This window comes from Elephantulus edwardii, unplaced genomic scaffold (assembly GCF_000299155.1).
Source record: "Elephantulus edwardii isolate Elephantulus edwardi_28Jun2011 unplaced genomic scaffold, EleEdw1.0 scaffold00019, whole genome shotgun sequence".
NCBI classification, from domain to species: Eukaryota; Metazoa; Chordata; class Mammalia; order Macroscelidea; family Macroscelididae; genus Elephantulus; species Elephantulus edwardii.
The window spans coordinates 19,149,817-19,170,432 of record NW_006399769.1 but is presented as its reverse complement, the minus strand read 5'-3'; the positions used below and the strand labels follow the sequence as shown (position 1 = coordinate 19,170,432).

Here is a 20,616-nt window from a genome sequence, read left to right as displayed (position 1 = left end):
TGCTTTGGATAATTACTCATAAGCTTTAAATGTTTCAGGTACTATACAAATAACTGGAGGTAGAACAGATGCACTATCATGTTATCAAGCCAATAACTGAAAGTAGAATCCTAAATGTCCAAACCAAGAAAGCAAGTAACATGACGTGTTTAATTATACATAACTAGACTAAGTAATTACCCTTTGTTGTTGCTGTCATTCTTGTAAATTGTAAAGTGGAGTATCATTGTGGCTGTGAATGTCACTTCCCTAAGACTAATGGTGTTGAAATCCTTTTCCATTCTTTTGTCATTTGTACATCTCTTTTTGTTAGCTGCTGTCAATTATTACACTGACTTAATGCACAAAATAACAAAATGCTGCTCAGTCCTGCGTCATCCCCATGACTGCTTATGGATCAAACCACTGTGAACTATGTTGTTATTGTTATGTGCCATCAAGTCGTTTGTGACTCATAGTGACCCTATATACAAGAGCTCTAAATACTGTTCTATCCTGTCCCAACCTAACCATCTCAAACACACTTATTCCCACCGCTCCAGTCACAGAATTGATCCATCTCATCGAAGGTCTTCCTCTCCTTCACCTCCCCTCCACTCTGCCAAACATGAAGTCCCTCTCCAAGGACCAGTCCCTCCTTGCAACATGACCAAAATATGTCAGACGAAGCTTCAGAATCCTTGACTCCAAGGAGCATTCCGGCTTCACCTTCTCTAGGACAAACCTGTTTGTTCTCCTAGCAGTCCATGGTATATTCAACACTCTTCTCCAGCACCACTGCTCAAAGGCATCAATTCTCTTTCTATCAACTCTATTCACTGTCCAACTCTCTGATGCATAGCATGTAATTGCGAAGACTATAGCCCAGATCATGCACACCTTAGTCTCCAGCCTGACGTTATTGCTCTTCAGTACTCTTGAGAGGTCCCTCACAGCCGACTTTCCCAATGCAATTTGTCTCTTGATTTCCTAGCTGCTGTTACCAAGAGTGTTGACTGTGAAGCCAAGCAAACTAAAACTGTCAACTATCTCAATCTCTTCACCATCCATCCTGATGCGGCCAATTGGTCCAGTGGTGAGAATCTCTGTTTTCTTGATGTTGAGCTTCAGTCCATATTGAAGGCTGCAGTCTTTGACCTTCTGCAGCAAGCGCTTCAGGTCCTCCTCAGTTTCAGCAAGCAGGGTTGTCATCTGCATAACACAGGTTGTTGATGACTCTTCCACCAACCTGATGCCACATTCCTCTTTATACAGCCTAGCGTCTCGGATGACCTGTTCTGCATACAGACTGAAAAGGTATGGAGACAGAATACATCCCTGACAGACCCCCTTCTTGATTTTGAACCATGTAGTGTCTCCTTGCTCTGTTGTGACGACTGCCTCTTGGTCCAAGTATAGGTTTCGCATTAGCACAATCAAATGTCCTGTGAATTATATGAATCTCTAGTTCTTTCTTGGTAGTTACTGTTTAGTTTGGAAGCTGTTGTTTAATGTTCAACAACATAGCAACACACAAATTCCCGATGACATTCATTTAAGTAGTGTCTGCACATGAGGAACAATAGTCATGTTCAAATTTGGGTCTCTACTATTGAAGGCAACAATTCTCTGATTGAACTACCAATGGTTCATTTGTATGTGCTAGCAACATGAAGTTTCAGTCCTAAAAGTTTAGCAATGAACTCTGATATTTTAATAACTCAAATGCATTTAAAATATGGATCTAAAATAATTTTTAAAATGGTATTATAAACAGACAAAGCCCATTATTCTTAGATCAGAATCAAGTACCAAATTGTTGTTATGGTTTGTTAACTCAGAATGACTGGACATTATATATTATCATAGTAAAACTATTGTCATTTGATCATCCAGTTTAACATTAGACACAGTGTTCCAATTAAAAAAAGATATCTCAGGTTGCACTACTCAGAGTAATCAGTATCACTGAATTGTACATGTAAATTTGCCGTATTGGTCTATGTTCTGTTATATATATATTCTCAAACACAATAAAATTTAATTATTCAGGGAAAAACCCACAGCTGTTAAGGCAGCATTTACAAGTCTAAAATCTCTCTCATACCTTTCCCTTGGCATGTGGAATGCCCAAAGGACACTGATGAACTCCTCCTAACAAAGCAGCCATTGCAAAACTGTATCCACTAACAGCTTCTGGTGAAGTCTTCAGGCTGTTGAGCCGTTCTGCACACCTGTCTAGAAATGGTGTCAACTGGAAGGGTAAGGCCACGGCCACGCAGCGCAAGCACCATGCAGCAGCAAGTCGAGCGGCCATACTCGGGTGAAGCAGCACAGAGGTCACAGTCTCCAAAAGGCCTGAAAAAGACACTCCCGAGTTTACTCTCTAATGAAGTCAGAGGATTTCATGGAGTAAAAGACTATGCACAATACAGAATCACAATCATAATCTCTATGGATCCATAGATTTTGACAACTTTGTAAAAAACTTAAAAAAAATAATAAACGGTATAGTAAGGGAACATTTTATAAAAACAAATACAATTTTATCTAATAAAATATAAACACTAGTGTAAAATTAAGTAAGTCTTCAATAAACACTAGTCAATAGAGATGTCTATCTACCATGACAGTTTTGTCTCCTGACTTTGCTTTACCTTGTAGCTCAACAGTTAACAGAATACATACTAGTATACATACTGAAATAAAAGCCAACTTGTTTTTCCTTCATTTAACAAAAGTTTACAGAAAGGCTGGGTTTTCAAGCACTCACTGTTGCACAGTGTCCTCCCTCCTTCCCTTACCCCTCCCCTAGTCCAATCTACTATGAACCTCTCATTCCAAACTGTTAATGGTAATACATGATGTATACAAAATTTGTAATCAACCAATTAAAAAAAGAAGTAAAAAATAAAATTTAAAGTCAACTTTTAACAAATAATCTCAACAATCCCTTATGATAAACTGTCCATCAAGAGATAAATAACAGTCCCATCCAAGACTTTGTAAACCAGTAAAGAGTACTCCAGCTGTGAGCCCTGCCATACCTATGGAGGTTTCCTGAATGAGGGGGGATGCGGTGGCATTTAGGCTCTGTACCAGGCTCCCCAGCTCCTGCAGGGCACAAACCATCACGTGCTGGCTGGCTGCAATGTCAGCTGCTCCCGATTTGTTTTCACCACTTGTGTCATTCACTACTGCTTCTGAAAACATGAAATCACACATTTGGGTGAAGTAAACGGCGGTGTAATTTTTTTTGGTTTACACTGTTTATGTTTTAAATAACTTTGATTCTTGAGTGTTAAACAGTGGTTTTATCAGCAGAAGATCTTTATCACTCAACACTTAGGTAACTTAAAAGTATTGCTTAATGACTTTGTCTGTTCCTAGGGATACAACCTAATCTTAGCTCATATACTTGAACATATAAGAGGCAGCAAGTCACAGCATATAAAAGCTCAGGAACTGAAAAAAAGAAAACTTGGGTTGAAATTCCAATTTCATCAAGCCCAATAGTTATGTGATATTAGGCAAGATATTCAACTTCCTCTTCTGTTAAGAAAACTTAGCACCTGTGAAACACAACGTATAAGAATTTTGTACGCTAATGCCTCTGGAAACTCTATGAACTTTGATAAATGTCAATAGTTATAGAAAGGCTTCAGGTCTTCTGTTCATAGGGTTGCAATGAGTCATGCTCAACTAAAAGGCAATCAACAAAAACAATCAATAAAAAATATTTTTTAAAAAACCTCAAAACTTAGCACCCTAATGAGATGACTAAAATTATGATGCTTAATAGTCAATATCTATTTATTATTATGACTAATAGTCATGTAGAGAGAGTTCAGCACAACACTACACTAGTACACATTCAATAAATGTTAGCAGTTAATACTATTATTTCAAGAATTCCAGAGGTCTGTTTCCACAAAGGCCTTGGAGACCCTGCAGGATCACTCTGAGTTGGAATTAGATCTAGAGTAGTGGCTACTTCCAATCCAAACAACATCACTGCTACTTATTCATTTATTCCAACTGATTTCTATGAAACAAGATAATATGTCCAATAAAGACCAAAGTTTACTAGTGTTTACCAGGAACAGGCAAGGTCAAAGAGACAATCATGTATATAAACCATTATGTCTGTTTATAAAGATGAAAAATTTGATGATAGTTGCACAATATTGGTGTAAATGGTTTCACTGAATTGTACACTGAATTGTAAAAAATGTTGAACTGGTAAATATTAATGTTATATATGCTTTTTAAAATAACTTAAAAGATTATTTGCCCAATTAATAGTTTCATATAATTTATATTTTATCTTGCTTTATCCTCCTAATCACAATTTAAGATCCAAGAAGTTAAGCGACTATCTCAGTCACCATTTAAACCATGAGTTATTGCTTCATAAATTTTAGGTGCTTTAGCTGAAAATTTTCTAAAATTTCAGAAGAGATTTCATGGCAAATATTTCTATCATAAAGCCAAACAGTTGGCATCTAGTGATTTCAATTCACAGCATATCTGCTTCAAGAGTACAACCACTCTCCACAGGGCAGTAATTACTTATGATTATTTCTCATTTGTTTTGATATTAAATCTATGAGGAAACTAACAATGAAAATGCATGTGTTTATTGAGCAACAAACAGAAGCCAGATTTTAACAGATAATTAGTAAGTAACCCAATTTGCTACTACATAACAAAAGGGCAACAAAACATGTTAAGTACCATCAAGTCATAGACGACTCATAGTGACCCTTATGAACGAAAGACCTGAACACTTGTATAACTTTCATCCTTCCTCCAAGTTCATAGGGTTTTCATAGGAAAGCTATTTCAGAAGTGGATGCCACTCTACCGGAAATAAAACAAAAACCTCAGTCTTGCAAAAATACTATCCACGTCCTACTCACTGTAGTTATGTTGCTTTTAATAGCAACTAAGAATACGCAATAAGATTATTATAACACAATTCATAAAATAAAAAGACTGTGTCTCTTTACAAAAACTATCTAATTAAGACCAAACTGTTAACACTTTAAAGAAAAGATGAGAAGCTAAGAGGGCAAGGAAGCTAGATTACTGGAAATAGAACCACCTGAAGAGAAATATTTTGAGAGCTGACACACAGTAAATACTCTGACCAGTACTCTTGGGCAAATGAAGCTGACATTGTAAAGTGGGAATCTAATTTAATTTGCTGTGTAATCTTTCATTGAAAATAATAATAAAGTGTTACCTTAAAAACATAATAAAAACAAGACACAGCTCAGAAAGATAGGAATTAATCTGATTTAGAAAACACTTATAAAGAGTGATAATAAAAAATAATAAATATAACTAAGATAATCAATATTATATGAGTGCTTACCTACTGCTTTCATTTGTTTTCCAATAGCCTGGCATATTTCTTTAGCAGCTGCAATCTGGGCTTTTTCACCTAGCAAACTGCCCACAGTTGCTCTTAGGATAAAGGAGACACATCGTCTTGAGTACACAGCTTCTACATGTGTTTGTGTTGCCCGAGGATGAGAAACCAGATCCAGTACGTGGGACAAGAATGTAGCAAAGCTACGCTCCAACCACTGACCACCCAATGTTGTAACAAAGACAACATATGCCTATAAATAGATTAATATACAACTTTAGATAAATTTATACAAACACATTAAAATCCAATAAAGCAACTAATAAAGTAAAAGGTAACACACACACACACAAAAAAAAAAACTGTAGCAATAAATATTCCTTGAAATAAAAAAATGTTAAGTTTGAGACTTTATTTAGAAATTTTAGAATAGAACTATTGGTAGAATTCTCTCTGAATTAACAACAGTGTCACAAAAAACTAAGAGTAATGATGGAGGGAAGGACTGCTGAATGCACAGCGCTAACTGGGAAGGTAATAAGTTAAAGGAACAGGAAAATACTAGCATCTCAAATAAGCAATGACCTAGAATTTTAAAATATTTAAGACTTTTGCTGTAAGATAAAAATGACTTATTTCTTCTTTTTTAAAAATTGAAATTTTAATAAAAGTTTATAGAGAACATGGATTTCCATTCATTCATTGTTGCACATTTTCCTCCCTGCCCACCCCAGTTCACTTTCTTTTTGGAAAAAAAAATCCTTCACTGTTATACAATTCCCCCTCCCCCAGTCCACTTTACTAAGCACTCTTATTCTGGACTATTGTCATGCAAATAATACTTAATCATATATTCCTTTTAAGCAGTTCTCTCCCTTATCTGTTTCAATGCAGTGTACATTATTTATCCCTTCTTTTCTTAGTTTCCCCTCAACTTCAGTGTCTGTCCTGTTTTATAACAGTGGCATGCAATATTTGTCCTTTTGTGACTGAGATATTTCACTGAGCATAATGTCCTCCAGGGTTACCCATTTTGTATACTATTTCATGAGTTCCTTGTTTTTTCAGTGCTTCATAGTATTCCATTGTGTGAACATGCCACAGCTTCTCTATCCATTTGTTTGTTGATGGGCACTTGTGTAGTTTTCATCTCTTTGCTATTATGAACAACAAAGAAATAAACATTGGTGTGCATATATCTGCTTGGATGGCAGTTACAGTTTCTTTAGGTTACATTCCCAGTGGTGGAATTGCCTGGTAAAAATGGCTTATTTCTTCAATAATGGTCTTATGAAGTATTTGTCCTTATGAGACTGAATTAGTTCACTCAGTATAATGCTCTCTAGTCTCTCCCAAGTTATATACTATTTTTTTTTAAATTGTTGCTCCTAAGTGCTGTATGTATTCTACTGTGTAAATGTACCACAATTTCTCAATCCATTCAGTTACAGTTGGACATTTGGGTAAGACCATTATTGTAAAAACAGAAAGATAACTGGTAAATATGTATATGAACACAAGGGGAAAAGGGTGGGAGCTCAGGGGTGAAGATGGATGGGGTGAAACAGGATTGCACAGTTTGGTGGGTGGAAGGAGGGGGTAAAGGAAATGGGAAGGATCCAGAGGGGACCTGAAAAGACAGGGTAATGATGAGCAAGGTCCAATGGTGATTGACTTTATAAAGCATAATGCATGGGTATGGTTGTATGAAATGCAATCTGAATGAAGAATAGTGGGAAACATAATGTATATATAAACTTTGTGAGCAAACTAACATAAAACAAATGAGAAAAAAAGCAACTGGAGGGTATGGGAAGGTTAGGGAGGAAAATGTGCAACAATGAAAAATCCAACTTTTCTGTAAATTTTTGTTAAAATCACAATTTAAAAAAGAAAAAAACCAGCTCATTTCTATTTTATACTTGCTTCAGGGAGATGGAATAGTTGGGATGATTTTGACTAAGGTCATCAAGAACCATTCTATCTTCTTGCATAGACAAAAGAAAATATATATGGAGTCATCACGCTAAAATTTAATTTTAAATCATATTTAACTTTAATTATTTTCAATTAGACTCATGTATTTAAAAATGGCTTGCTAAATAATCTATTATAATGGATCAATAATGAAAAAGGCAATCAAAGCATCAATCATTATTTCTAGTAATATACCTAATTAGAGAACACAAAAATCTAAATGCCTCAATCTTCCTGATAAGTAGTTTCAATTAAAACAAATTTATTTTATATCTTATAAGAAAATTTCTTCTGGCATTTATAGAAGAGTACTTTCATGTGGAATTTATATAAATAAGAGTAATTTGGAGTCAGAATGGAATTACTTTTTTTCTGTAAAAGAAATAGTCTAAAGGAACTAGAAAATATTGACAATTTCTTGGTATGTTAATAGATTTTCATGAAATGCAAGTTATATGAAGAGAATTCTTTTAGAAATGTATATATTACAAACCTGTGTAACTCCAACTCTTACTTCACGATTTACTGACCCTCCAACTTTTAACATTTCTCCACCACTCTTTAAGAAGCCTGACCCTCCACGCAGAAATCCTGTGGCCATGAGTTCTAAGACTTCATCTAATGTTGCTCGCTTCACATTCTGGCGCATTACTTTCAGGAAGAAAAGTAAAAGAATAAGCCAATATATTTCTAAAACAGATTTGCCGGTTTTAATGAAATTCTATTTTCTAATAATCTGTAGTTTTATAAGACAGGCAATTCTTTTTAAGGGTAAGTACTCTGATTATAATAATAATAGTGTGTATTGGAAAGCATATGAAAACTGGAAAAAGGTGGAGGAAAAAAACCAAATATAATTCTACCACTCATGTACAATCATTACTAATATTTGGCATGCTTTTTTCAGTCAATTACTTTTGTGTATAAAAATTTACATTACTATACAAACTCTCCTTGTGTAGTAGTGTGAGAGTACAAGTCATTCTCTTAAAATGAGAGACTTTACTTGCCATAATTTGAGGGTCTACAAAGATTTTTTAAAATATAAAATTTAAAAAAAAATATATCTCTACATTCACAAACAGTATAAAAGGCTGAGACTTACAGAGACCATAATAAAAATTCATTCAGAGAAGTTATTAACCTGTATCAAGTTTCATTTTTCTTCTTTACCTTAAACTAACTAAAGGGCTTTAAGAGATAATCTTGTTTTTAGTGATGGGGCACAAAATCCAGTGTGACACCTAAGCCCTAAATGTTCACAAACAAAAAGACTGTGACTGAGGCTGGCAGGGTCACAGAAGATTAACACCAAGTAGCCATATTGAGTGAGGTTGAGAGGTTATTCAGTACAAAATAGCTAGTCTAAGGTCATTTTTAAAAAGACCTGCACAAAGGAGGACTTCTTATCAAGCTATGGCAACCTCAGCTGATTTTGAGGTGTACAAGGGAGTAACAAAAAGACTTGCAAAAGACAAAGGAACAGTCAGGTGCTCAGAGTAGGGTTCATTAACAATGAGTCCAAGATGAGCTGAACTCCTATGGTAGCAAAGCCAGGTCGTAAAAATGTCAGTCACTGGACCAACAGGCAGCAGCATGATAGATGGAGAAAAGAATGAAGTTAGTACAGATTTATTTTACTTGAATCCATAATCAATACCCCCTGATAGCAGAAATCAAGAAATCAAAACATGTGTTGCACTGGGGAAATTTGTTGTCAAGGACTTCTTCAAAGAGCTCAACAGCAATGATGTCAACTTAAAGACGTATGTCTGATCCAAGCTATGGTCTTTTCAATTGCTTCATCCTCACCCGAAAGCAGGACAATGAGTAAGAAAGATCAAAGAGGAACTGGAGCCTTTGAATAGTGGTATTGGTGAAGAGTATAGAATATACTATGGACAAAAGAACAAACAAGTCTGTCTTGGAGCAAGTGCAATGAAGGAGCTCCTTAGATGCTGAAATTTTGTGCCATATACTTCAAGTACTGGGCCAGTCCTTTAAAAGACACATTATGTGTGGCAAAGGAGAGGGAAGTAAAAGAGATGGCTGTGAAAGAAATTGATTGACACAATATCTGCATCAATACACTCAAGTATAGTGGAGACGGTGAGAATTGTGCAGAATGAGATAAGGTTCAGAGCTGCTGTTCACAGAATTGCTATGAGTTACAGGTGACTTGATGGAACGTAGTGTCAACAATATGCTTTGTAATTTTCCAAGAAAGAATACAATAAAATAAGGAAAGTCAGTAATTTTCTATCAAGAATACTTGCTTTCTAAAAATCCTTACCAATTTAGAATTTCTTCTTTCTTCTTCTTGTGTACCATCAAGTTGGATGTGAATGGCCCAGGAGGAGACTATTCCTCCTTCTCCAGAGGAGAATCTGGCAGATTTGAACCACATGCCTTCGGGATTGCAGCACAGCTTCTTGCCTCTAGGCCCCCAGAGCTCCCTTTAACAATTTAGAATTTTTATGCTTTCTAATCTATATGCAGAACCGATCATTTGGGAGGGTAGGCTTTATGAGGAGGAACGTGGCAGCAGAATTGGAGGAAAACTCCTCAACAATCTACATTATGCAGATGACTCAACCTTGCTTGCCCAAACTGAGAAGGATCTGAAATGCTTGCTGCAGAAGGTCAAGGACTGCAGCCTTCAATATGGATTGAAGCTCAACATCAAGAAAACAAAAGATTTTCACCTCTGGGCCAACTGGCAGCACTATGAAAGATGGAGAAGAGATTGAGGTTGTTACAGTTACAGTGCATGCTCAGCTCCTCAATCAATACTCTCTGGCACCAGCAGTCAGAAATTCAAAAGGCGAACTGCATTAGGTAAATCTGCTGTTCGGGACCTCTTCAGTGTACTGACTAGGAGTACCTGATCTAGTCCATGGTCATTACAATTACTAGCTATACATCAGAGAGTTGGATAATTACTAAGGATGATGGAAGAAGAATTAATGTCTTTGAGTTGTGGTGCTGGAGAAGAGTCTTGAACATACCATGGACTGCCAAGAAAACACATAGATGTGTCTTAGGGCGAAATCAAGTTTCTCCTTGGAGGCTAGAATTTTGAAGCTCTATTTCACATACTTTGGGCATGTAGTCAGAAGGGACTGATCCTTGGAGAAGACCATCCTGTTTGAAGGGTGGAGGAACAGCACAGGAGAGGAAGATCTTGGATGAGATGGATTGATACTGGAACTAGGGCAATGAGGGTAGGTGTATTGGCATCAGTGAGACTGGCTCAGGACAGAGTAGGCTTCAGAACTACTGTACATAGGGTCTCTATGAGTCACAGGCGACTAGACGGCACATAACAACAATCTGACAGAAGAAAATACTTATGTCATTGTTTTAATTTTGTATTTTGACTATACTTGGGCAATGCAGATAGAAAAGCTTAAGGTACCTGTTTTTACTATTAATACACTAATATTAACCTATTCTCAACTAATGAATGTTGAGATCCACAGTAGGTTATATCAATTATCTATTGCTGGCCTTTTGAACTGTTATTAACATCTCAATTCAGAATATTTTTCAGTGTGACGTCTGGAAGCAGTTGCCTTCTGTGGTAAACCTTCATAAGTTATAAAGTTCTTTCATATATAATATAAAAAATTCTATGGGGGACATATAAACCATGGTGGTTATTATGGTTTGAAGTGTGTCTCAAAATAAAAAAATATGCACTGTAAATTGTAACCTGTATGGTTTAGGCTGTAATCCCACTTGGGATTATATTATTCGTTGATGGGATATAATTACTTAAGGTGTGTCTTAGCTCAATCACTTCTGAGTTCTAAGTGACATTTAAAAAGCAAACAAAAGAAAGATGAGGGAAGAGAGACACTCATAGGAACAGAAGTTCAAAGAGACAAGAACTTTCCTCTAAGTGTATAGAAAAAAATCTTGCCCTGGCTCCCTAAATTAAAGTTTCAAGCCTCTTCAGTTGTGAGGGGGAAAAAAAAAAATTAAAACCACCCAGCATTTCTGTTATAGCAGCACTAGATCATTAAGATATATATAAAGATCTGTAATCTGAATACTGGAGTTTGAATTCAGCTCTGACAGTATACTCAGGACAGGGTTTGGTACATAGAAAGACTTTAAAAAGTTATCTGTCATTATCACTTCATTCATCTACTGAAATCATCATCATGAAAGGTGAGAAAACTAAAGCCAAAGAAATTAGGTAGGGCTTCAGTGCTAACAGATATAAAGCATATGGTAAGGACAGGGACAACAGAGGAGCTGGCTCATTAAGCCTCACTGAACAACTCTCTCTGAGGCGTCTTTATAGGATTGTGAGGAACTGAAGTCACTGGAGAAATCAAAGCTGCCTCTGGTTCTGTTCATTGCAATGATTGTTAAAAATTGCTTAACTACAAATGGGAATCCATTCACCAAAGACTGAATTAAAAAAAAGTTTTGACTATTCCAAGGAAAATGTCATTTGAGGACTTTATTATTTTATAAAATAACAGTCAAAGATATATAACAATTTAAATATTTTAAAATTATCTATCTTTAAGTAATAATTAACTTAGAAGAAGGCATCCCCTACATTTTCAAATATCTATTACACTCGAATCAGGAGTTGGCAAATAGCATTACCTGTTGCTTGTTTAGGCATCAATGCTGTCGCCATGACTGTTCCTAAGAGTTTCGACACTGCCACTCGTACACCATAATTTGAATTTTCCAAAGCCTTAAAGCAGAGAGTCGCTATATTTTCCAGTTCAGCAGTCCACATGAATACAGCTTCATTCTGTAGTTCTAATAGACACTGGAATGCAAAATAAAAAATAAAAAGTGAATTATCTGGAAATAGATAAACATAAACCTTATTCATCCTCACTCCTAAAGCAAATAAAAAATTGAAGAAGTTATATGAAGACACTGGACAGCAGGCAATGAAGGACAGCAATTTTTGGGAGATAAGAAACAAACAAGGTGAGCTTTAAGACTGCCTCAACCTTTAACTTTGAATTTCCAGTACTTAGAGGAAGCATGGTGGCTCTGGTGGTATTGTTAAAAGCTGGTTGCATGGTTAACCAGAAAGTATGCATTTGTGGCCACTGGCATCCACCTCTGGCTCTGCGGAAGAAAATGAGAAGTCTTCTCCTGTTAAGATTTACAGCCTTTTGTCACACCACAGAGCAATGCAAGTGTTGTCAAATTGATCCTGACTGAACAAAGTAGATCTGCCTCTTAGGATTTCCAAGTTGTAAATTTTTAAAGCAGTAGCTGGCCAAATCTTTCTCCTTGAGAGCTTCTGGTAAGTTCAAATGGCTGATTTTTTGGGTCACAACCAAGTACTTTATCCACTGTGCCACCAGGGCTTCTGAACCTCTATGTTAACTCATTTCCATCAAGTCAAAGCTGACTCACAGCTGCCCCTCTCCCCCAAGTGGTTTTCTGAGACTCGAAATCACACAGGAGGAGACTGTGTTGTTTTTTTTCTCCAGAAGCCACTAGTGGACTGGAACCAAGCCATCTTGCAACTCCTATAAATTATACCACTAGAAATTCCCTATGTAACTTTCGCACCCATTGCTAACTTCTACTAAAACCTTAATGAATTTCTCTCTCAAAACCAAAATGCTATCTTAGCTTTTTACCTACATGCCACTGTATTTTAAAACTTTAAGAAGAAAAAAACCTGACTATTTAACTGTGACAAGATAAAGAGCAGCATTATAAACCTGCAGTGTACTAACCTTGGCAACCGCACATCTAACAGCCATGGACCTGTCAGTCAAGAGTGACCTGGCATTCTTGTAAATATCACGATGAGAGGAAGCTGCTGCACCACCCAGTCCATTCAGAACTTTCTGTAAGCTCATTAAGATTTCACTTCGCCCTTGGGACTAGAAGAGTACAGAAACCAAATCTTAAAAACTGTCTTCTAAAACAAATCTCATATTTAAACAAGAACATACCAAATTACACAAAATCTGAGTCTCTAAAGTTTTATAATAGTTGGTACTGAATAAATACTAAAAATGGTACACTACAGAAAGTCCTTGAAGGAAAGGAATAAAAGAATAATTATTAACTTCAACTATAGATATTTCTGAGAATTGAGATTAAATAAACATATTCTGACTATAAACAAAATTCTGACAAAATGAGGTGCAATAAAGCAAAGGATGGGACAACAAATTGAAAGGCATCAATGTCATAGCTTAACAGTAAAAATCAGAATCTGAAAAGCTAAGTAAAATGTAGATAAGAATATGAACCATCCAAAAGGTAAATAAGGGAAATAGTCAACACATTTCAAAGCATTAAAATTCAAATCTTGAGGGGAGGGAGAAGAATAACACAAACGGAGATTAAAAGAAAGGACATATAACAATTTAAAATCACCTTTTTCGACACAATGACAGAAAAAAGCAAAAAAAAAAAAAAAAGAAAAAAGAAAACATGTTTTTTCTGTTACAAGCAAATATTCAGTTATGGTGTGCTGCAAAACTTACCTCTGCACTTTTCAGAGCTTTCAAAAGATTATTTACTGTTTCTGGAAATGCACTGCCTAACATTCTACCCATTTTTTCATAAAATGCTCCAACACATGCCACTGCAGCCCTGTAAGAGATGATAAATTCCTTGGTCATTGACTGCAGTGACTATAGATAATATAATCTCATTTCACATTTTTGAAAATCAATTTGTCTATATTTAGGCCATATTTTGTCATAAATCTTTAATGTTCCCCCTTTCAAAAATATATTCGGTTTCTTTTTAGAATTTCAGTAAGTACTAAAAAATTAATAAAACTATATTGTTGGTGAGAAAACAAAAACATATATGCACATAATAAATTATGCCCATCATTTAAGAGGAAGCCCAGATTTCCTTTAATGAAGACTTCCCCAAAATGTCAATTAATAACGATTCTCCACATCTTCTCTGACTTGACACTTTCATATCTATACCACTCTCAGAAGTAAAACTCCAAACTTAGAAATGGGCAATATACCTTATACATCTACATCATAGTCCTGGTGGCCTAGTGACAAGAAACTGCACTGCAATCCTGAAGGCATGTGGTTTGATGCCACCAGCTACTCCACAGGAGAAAGATGGGCAACCTCTTCCCATGCGATTAACTAACTGCCTTTGAAAACCCGCCGGAGGGTCAGATATGGGTTTATTCTGACCCTATGGTACACAGCAACCACCACCACCATTTGCCAAAAGCCCGTTTTTTCCTTTTTTGTGTATAGCTTGCCCTGTTAACAACTTACACAGGAATGAGTAAGGCACACATTTTAGTATGTGAAGAAGCTTGTGTTGTTGGAAAACTCACATAAAATACACATTTTAAGAACAAGGTAGCAGGCACTATGAAACTGATGCAAAATTCACATAAATGACTACAATGAACATCTAAACTACATGAAGGAAGTTTAACAGCAAAACGGCTCTATTGAAGCAAACTGTTCACCATTAATCAGGGAATAGGAACTGAAGCAGATAGTTCTGAGTTTAGGTTAAGGGAAGCAGTAAAATTAGTAGTTAAGAGGACATGTTTTAGAACCTGGCTTACATACTAGAATTTTCCATTTAATAGTTATAACCTGAAACAATTATGCTTAGGCTAAGAGAGGTCACGCAAAGTTAGTTCAGGGTCATACAGATAATAAAGTTATTGTTGCTATAAACCAAGTGGTATAGCAGCTGACCCTCTTCAGAGTGTTTGAAGAGAATGGCCACCTTTCTCCTGATGAGCAACTAGCTGGTGGATTCAAATCCCACTCCTTTGGGTTGGGAGCACAACTCCCTACCACTAAGCCATCAGAACTCTCAAATAATAACACAAAGGAAATTTTTCTCTTTGGGAAATTTCAACTATCTGGTCACTTACAGAAACTCTGGCCATACGCACTATGCATCATTCCCTAACCCAGTCTTACCCTGACCCACTTAATTTCCACATAATCTTCATGACTAGAATGAAGCATCTTTGAAAAACTCTGCCTACCATTGCTCTCCTATCACATTCCTATTAACCTTCGTTGGTTATCACTTTCCCTCCATGGCAACCTTCATTGTCTTTTAATGGAAGACTCTCTTATTTGATGTTCTCACAAGATGCATTCTTAAAGTCATTTCTTCAACATTTACACACATACATATAAATGTCTTCTCTTAACCCAAACTGTAAGTATGAACAAAGAGCTGAAGTGAATGCTTAATGTTGGGGTTATAAAACTTGTGGACTAAGTGGTCTGTGTCACATTATTTTAACTGTTACGGTATAAAACACCAACCATGAAGTAAACAGGTGTATTAGCTCTTAAAAAAAAAGCCAACATAAAAACAACCTAACAATTTTATTTACAAAAACAGATGGCTGACCAGATGTGGCCTAGGACTAGAGTTCAAGTTTTCTTTATATACTAAAACCACTTTCCTTTCCTTCCACCCTTGGTAAGATTGCTGTCATTCTACATAACAACATAATTCTACATAATTTGCTGAAAATCCTATTGGAGAATGGAGCAGATGTGCAAGTAGAGCCCCTCTTCCAGAACTACTCAAGAGATTTGTACTGCGTTGTGGTTTTGTTTTCTGTCAACAGCACCCCCCAGGTTCTATTCAACTCGGGGTCTTTATGGTGAAGCTTTAAGATGAGTAACTATGAGGAACCATCAGGGATCCCTACCAAAGGAAGTACTTACAATTTTGTTGGTAAGAAGGCTGCAGTGTCATCTTTATTTCTGATAATGTCATTACACTTATCAAGAGTTTGAAAAACAGTATAAGTATCCCCAATGCTATAAAGGGCTGCAAGATTTTTAGCAAGCAATTTCCGTGTAGGTGGTCCCGGTGAACTACTTATCAAGCCAGTTAGCTGTTCAACAAGTTTTTTCTGTTTTTCCTTCACATCAGTCTGTTATTAAAAAAAGAAAAATCACATTGTTATGAACTTTTGATGCACTAGGACACAACAATTAAGCACTGGGATGCTAAAAGAGAGGTTGGCAGTTCAAATCCAATAGCTCTACTCGAGAAACATTGGGACATCTGCTTCTATAATGATTAAACCCAGAAAAACCCTAGAGGGCAATTCACATCAAGCTACCTTGAGTTGAAATTAACTTAACTAGCATCCAAAACCATATTTGTTATTATTCAGCCTGTGTAAAAATTACTTACATTTAAAGAATTACCATCAATTAAGACCTGTATTACTTTAGGCAGAAAATCATAAAAAAGGATTTTTGAGAACAGGGTTCAAATAAGAACTGAACTTTTTTTCTAAATTAAATATCCTTGACTTGTCCAATGCCAGAAAGTAAAGTTAATGGCCATAAAAATGACTATTCTGAATCAGTTTATAGAGTAGATTTTAGGTCTATTTATTAAGAACTAGTGCAACAATCAAGTGATACAAAAGATTTAGAGAATATTCTACAACCAGGAGAAGAATAGATGAATGGAACCTTCTAAGAATCAAATCCCTATGCACATCCAAAAACTTCTCCAACAGGGTAAAAGGGGAAGCCACAGACTGGAAAAAAGTATTTGGTAATGACATGTCAGATAAGGGACTTATATCTAGAATTTATAAAATACTTGAGCACCACAACAAGATAAAGGTAATAAACAATCCAATTGAAATATGGGCACAGGATAAGAATAGACACTTCACCAAAGATGACATTAGATGGCCAACACATGAAGAAATGTTCAAAATCCCTAGCTCTAAGAGAGATGCAAATCAAAACAACTATGAGATATCATCTCACCCCAGTAACAATAGCAAAATTTAACAGAACAGCAAGCAACAAATGCTGGCGAGGTTGTGGAGAAACTGGAACCCTTATTCACTGTTGGTGGGAGTGTAAAATGGTGCAACCACTGTGGAAGGCGGTATGGCACTTTCTCAAAAAGTTGCAAATAGAGATACCATTTGACCCAGCAATTCCACTACTGGGAACATATCCCAAAGAGACCATAACTGACATCCAAGCAGATATATGCACACCCATGTTTATGGCGGTTTTTTCACCATAGCAAGGAGCTGGAAACAACCTAAGTGCCCATCAACAAACAAATGGATAGAGAAGCTGTGGTATATTCACACAATGGAATACTACGCTGCATTGAAAAACAAAGAACTCATGAAATATTATTCAAAATGGGTGACCCTGGAGGACATTATGCTGAGTAAAATATCTCAGTCACAAAAGAACAAATACTGCATAGTGCAACTGTTGTAAAACAGGACTGACATCAGGGTTGGGGGGAGACTGAGAAAGATGGGATAAATAATGTATACTGCATTGAAACAGATGAGGGAGAAAACTGTTTAAAAGGGATATGTGGTTAGGTTTTATTATCATGACAGGAATCCAGAACAAAGACTGCATACTGGTGAGAAAGATTTTAAAACAATGAAAGAATTTTTCTTTTACTTTTCAAAGAGAAGAGTGAACTGGGGTGGTGGGGGGGAGGGAGAAAAGTGCAACAATGAAGAATGAAAGTCCAAAGTCTCTAAATTTTCATTAAAATTAATAATAAAAAATTTTAAAAAAGAAATAAAAAAGGCAGTCTTAAAAAAATATTTAGAGAATAAACAACCAATGTCCCATGTAAAAACAAAGTCAATTGTTCATAAGTTACAGGCCATGAAGGAAATTAAAATAAGCTGTAAAGAGCTTTAGACAAGAGAAAAATATTTTGTTGTTGTTCTACTCCATTGGCTTAGTGGAGTCATACTGCCAACCCAAAGGAATACAGTTTAAATCCACCAACTGCTCCACAAGAGAAAGATGGGCAACCCTATGTAATTAACTGCCTCTGAAAACATGCTAGAGGGCCAGCTATGAGTTGGTTCTGGCTCGATGGTACAAAACAACAGTCAATAAATATTCAGAATTCATTCACTTATCCAAGAAATATTGATAACTCACTCCATACTATGTGTGTACCTTGTAGGCACTGGGATGCAACAGTGAGCACACAACAAAGTCCTACCCTCATGAAATATGCATTGCTGTGGAGAGAGACAGGGTTTACGCAAAGAAACAAATGAACGGTATGAACGTTTATTATTATTTTTATATAGTTCTTCTTGTGTATTATTGAGTTGGAATCAACTCATAGGTGATGCTCCAGCAGGTTTTCAGAGACATACTTTGGACATGTTGCAAGGCGTTACCAGTCCTTGGAGAGGAACCCTTGATGAGATGGATTGGTTTAGTGACTGGGTAATGGAGGTTGGTGTGTCAGAGACAGTAAGATTGGCACAGGATAGAGTAGGGTTTAGGGCTATTGTACAGGTGACAGACAGTACATAACAACAACAAATCACAGGGAGGAGACTGCTAATCTTTCTTCTGCAGAACAACTGGTGGATTTGAGCTACATTCCTTTGGAGTGGCAATGCCTTACAATTAAGCCTCCAGAGTTTCCTATGTTAAACAGAGTAGTTACAAAAGGCCTCTTTTAAAAGAAACAAAGGTGAAAATTACAAAGATATTCGGAAGCAGAACACTTTAGGCAGAGGAGACTTAGTGTAGTAAAGGTAGAAGCCTGGAGGTCATGTGCCTGGAGAAAGAAACAAAATACTATGAGGGGTGTAGCCATGATGATTGCAGGCTCTTCCATTTGTCCTTTTCTTTTTTCCTTTCTATGCAATGCTCCCAATAAAATTTATTTTCTTTGAGAAAAAATAGTAAGGAAAAAAAGGTAGCAAAAAAGTAGGATCTTGTATAGCACTGCAAGAACTTTATAGTTTTATAGTTGTTTTTCTGAACGAGGATTTGAAGCAGAGGACGGATATGATCTAAGTCTTTTAATAGGCTCAATATGGCAAATGAGTTAAAAAGACTCTGAAAGAGTACATAAATGAAAAATTGTGATCAATTAGGAAGCTGTTGATAATAAGCAATAACAATGGCCGTGGTAAGAGTTGAATTCTGGATAAATTTTGAGAATGGAAAAAAAAATAGAATATTTTTATTAGTTATAATGTAAAATTTGAGAAAAATGAAAAATGACTCTTATAGATTTTTAGCCTGAGCAATCAGAAGGATGAAATGATCATGTTCCAAAATAGAAAATCCTGGGAAAGAATAGTTTGGAAGAGGAAATCAAGAATTTGGTTTTAGATAACTTTGAGATGCTATTTAGACTTGTAAATGCTGTTTAGACATGCTGTTTAGAAAGAGCCGAATATCAAGAAACTATTATTAGTAGTGAGTAAAGCAAAGGTAAAAATTACAAGATTAGATATCACTAAGAGGATAAATTTTGTAGAGATTGATGGGCAAATTCCTCCCAAGTGATTTACTGCCTCTGAAAACTGCCGGAGGGTCCTATGAGCGGTTCACACTCTATGGTTTGGTATACAACAACAAAAGAAAGTAAGTAGAAAGTAGAAACAATATCCCAGGATTAGGAAGAGCCACCAAAAGAGAGTAAGAAGTTGTTTTTTCAGTGGCGTAGTAGAAGAAACCTAGAACTAAAGGGTATCTTGGGAGGCTAGCAGGAAGAACTTCACACAAAGAAAAGAAAAAGTAATCTTTTTTTTTAAAATTTGGGTGGAGAGCTTACGAAGGTTCATCTTATATGTTCATAATTTACAAATACTTTGTACTTATCAATTTCATAATAAAAATAAAAAATATATTTAAGTATTTCAAGGAGAATCAACTGTATAAAAAATTACTGATGACTTTTTAAAGTGCTAAACAGTTTTTAAAACAAAATACTGACCATGGTTTTAGGTGGATTAGTGATATTTGGATAAAATCATTTCAGTAGCATAGAGGTGACAAATACCCAACTAGAAGAGGTTTAGGAGGAAACAGAAACCTTTAGTTTCTGACTGCAAGTGAATCCATAAGATTAACTCCATCCTTTCAGAAACCACACTTATGCCATACTAAAGGTCTGCTGTTGTTGTTGTACAATGTCAAATCAGAACCAAACCACGCATAGCTGACCTTCTGTCAGGCAATCAAAGGCAGTTAATCACATTGGAGGAGACTACCCATCTTTCTCCAGGAGCAGCTGGTGGATTCAACCCCAACCAGGATTGCAGCACAGCATCTTACCTCTAGAACAACAGAGCTCCTGAACTAAAGGGTTGCAAAATAAATCCCAAACCAACAGGACAAAAAGAATTAACACACACTCACAAAAATTCAATGTATATGAAAGGACTTCAAGGAACACTTGACCTGCCAATGCTGACGGAAACAAAGACTTTCCATCATGCCAAGCAAAGAAAGAGGTCTTCTCCTACAGTC

At 36.2% G+C, this 20,616-nt stretch overlaps 1 protein-coding gene across 1 annotated transcript in view; it reads right to left on the bottom strand.

Annotated features, from left to right (window-relative positions):
• Window positions 1-20,616, bottom strand: part of HEATR5B (HEAT repeat containing 5B) — a 181,812-nt gene that overhangs the window by 159,078 nt on the left and 2,118 nt on the right. Inside the window, exons 2-9 of the mRNA XM_006882354.1 lie at window positions 16,036-16,247; window positions 13,828-13,936; window positions 13,066-13,215; window positions 11,960-12,131; window positions 7,827-7,984; window positions 5,360-5,609; window positions 3,027-3,182; window positions 2,087-2,337 (exon numbers count right to left, since the gene is read on the bottom strand). Coding sequence (XP_006882416.1) covers window positions 2,087-2,337; window positions 3,027-3,182; window positions 5,360-5,609; window positions 7,827-7,984; window positions 11,960-12,131; window positions 13,066-13,215; window positions 13,828-13,936; window positions 16,036-16,247 — 1,458 coding nt within the window. The remainder of the gene's footprint in view (window positions 1-2,086; window positions 2,338-3,026; window positions 3,183-5,359; window positions 5,610-7,826; window positions 7,985-11,959; window positions 12,132-13,065; window positions 13,216-13,827; window positions 13,937-16,035; window positions 16,248-20,616) is intronic.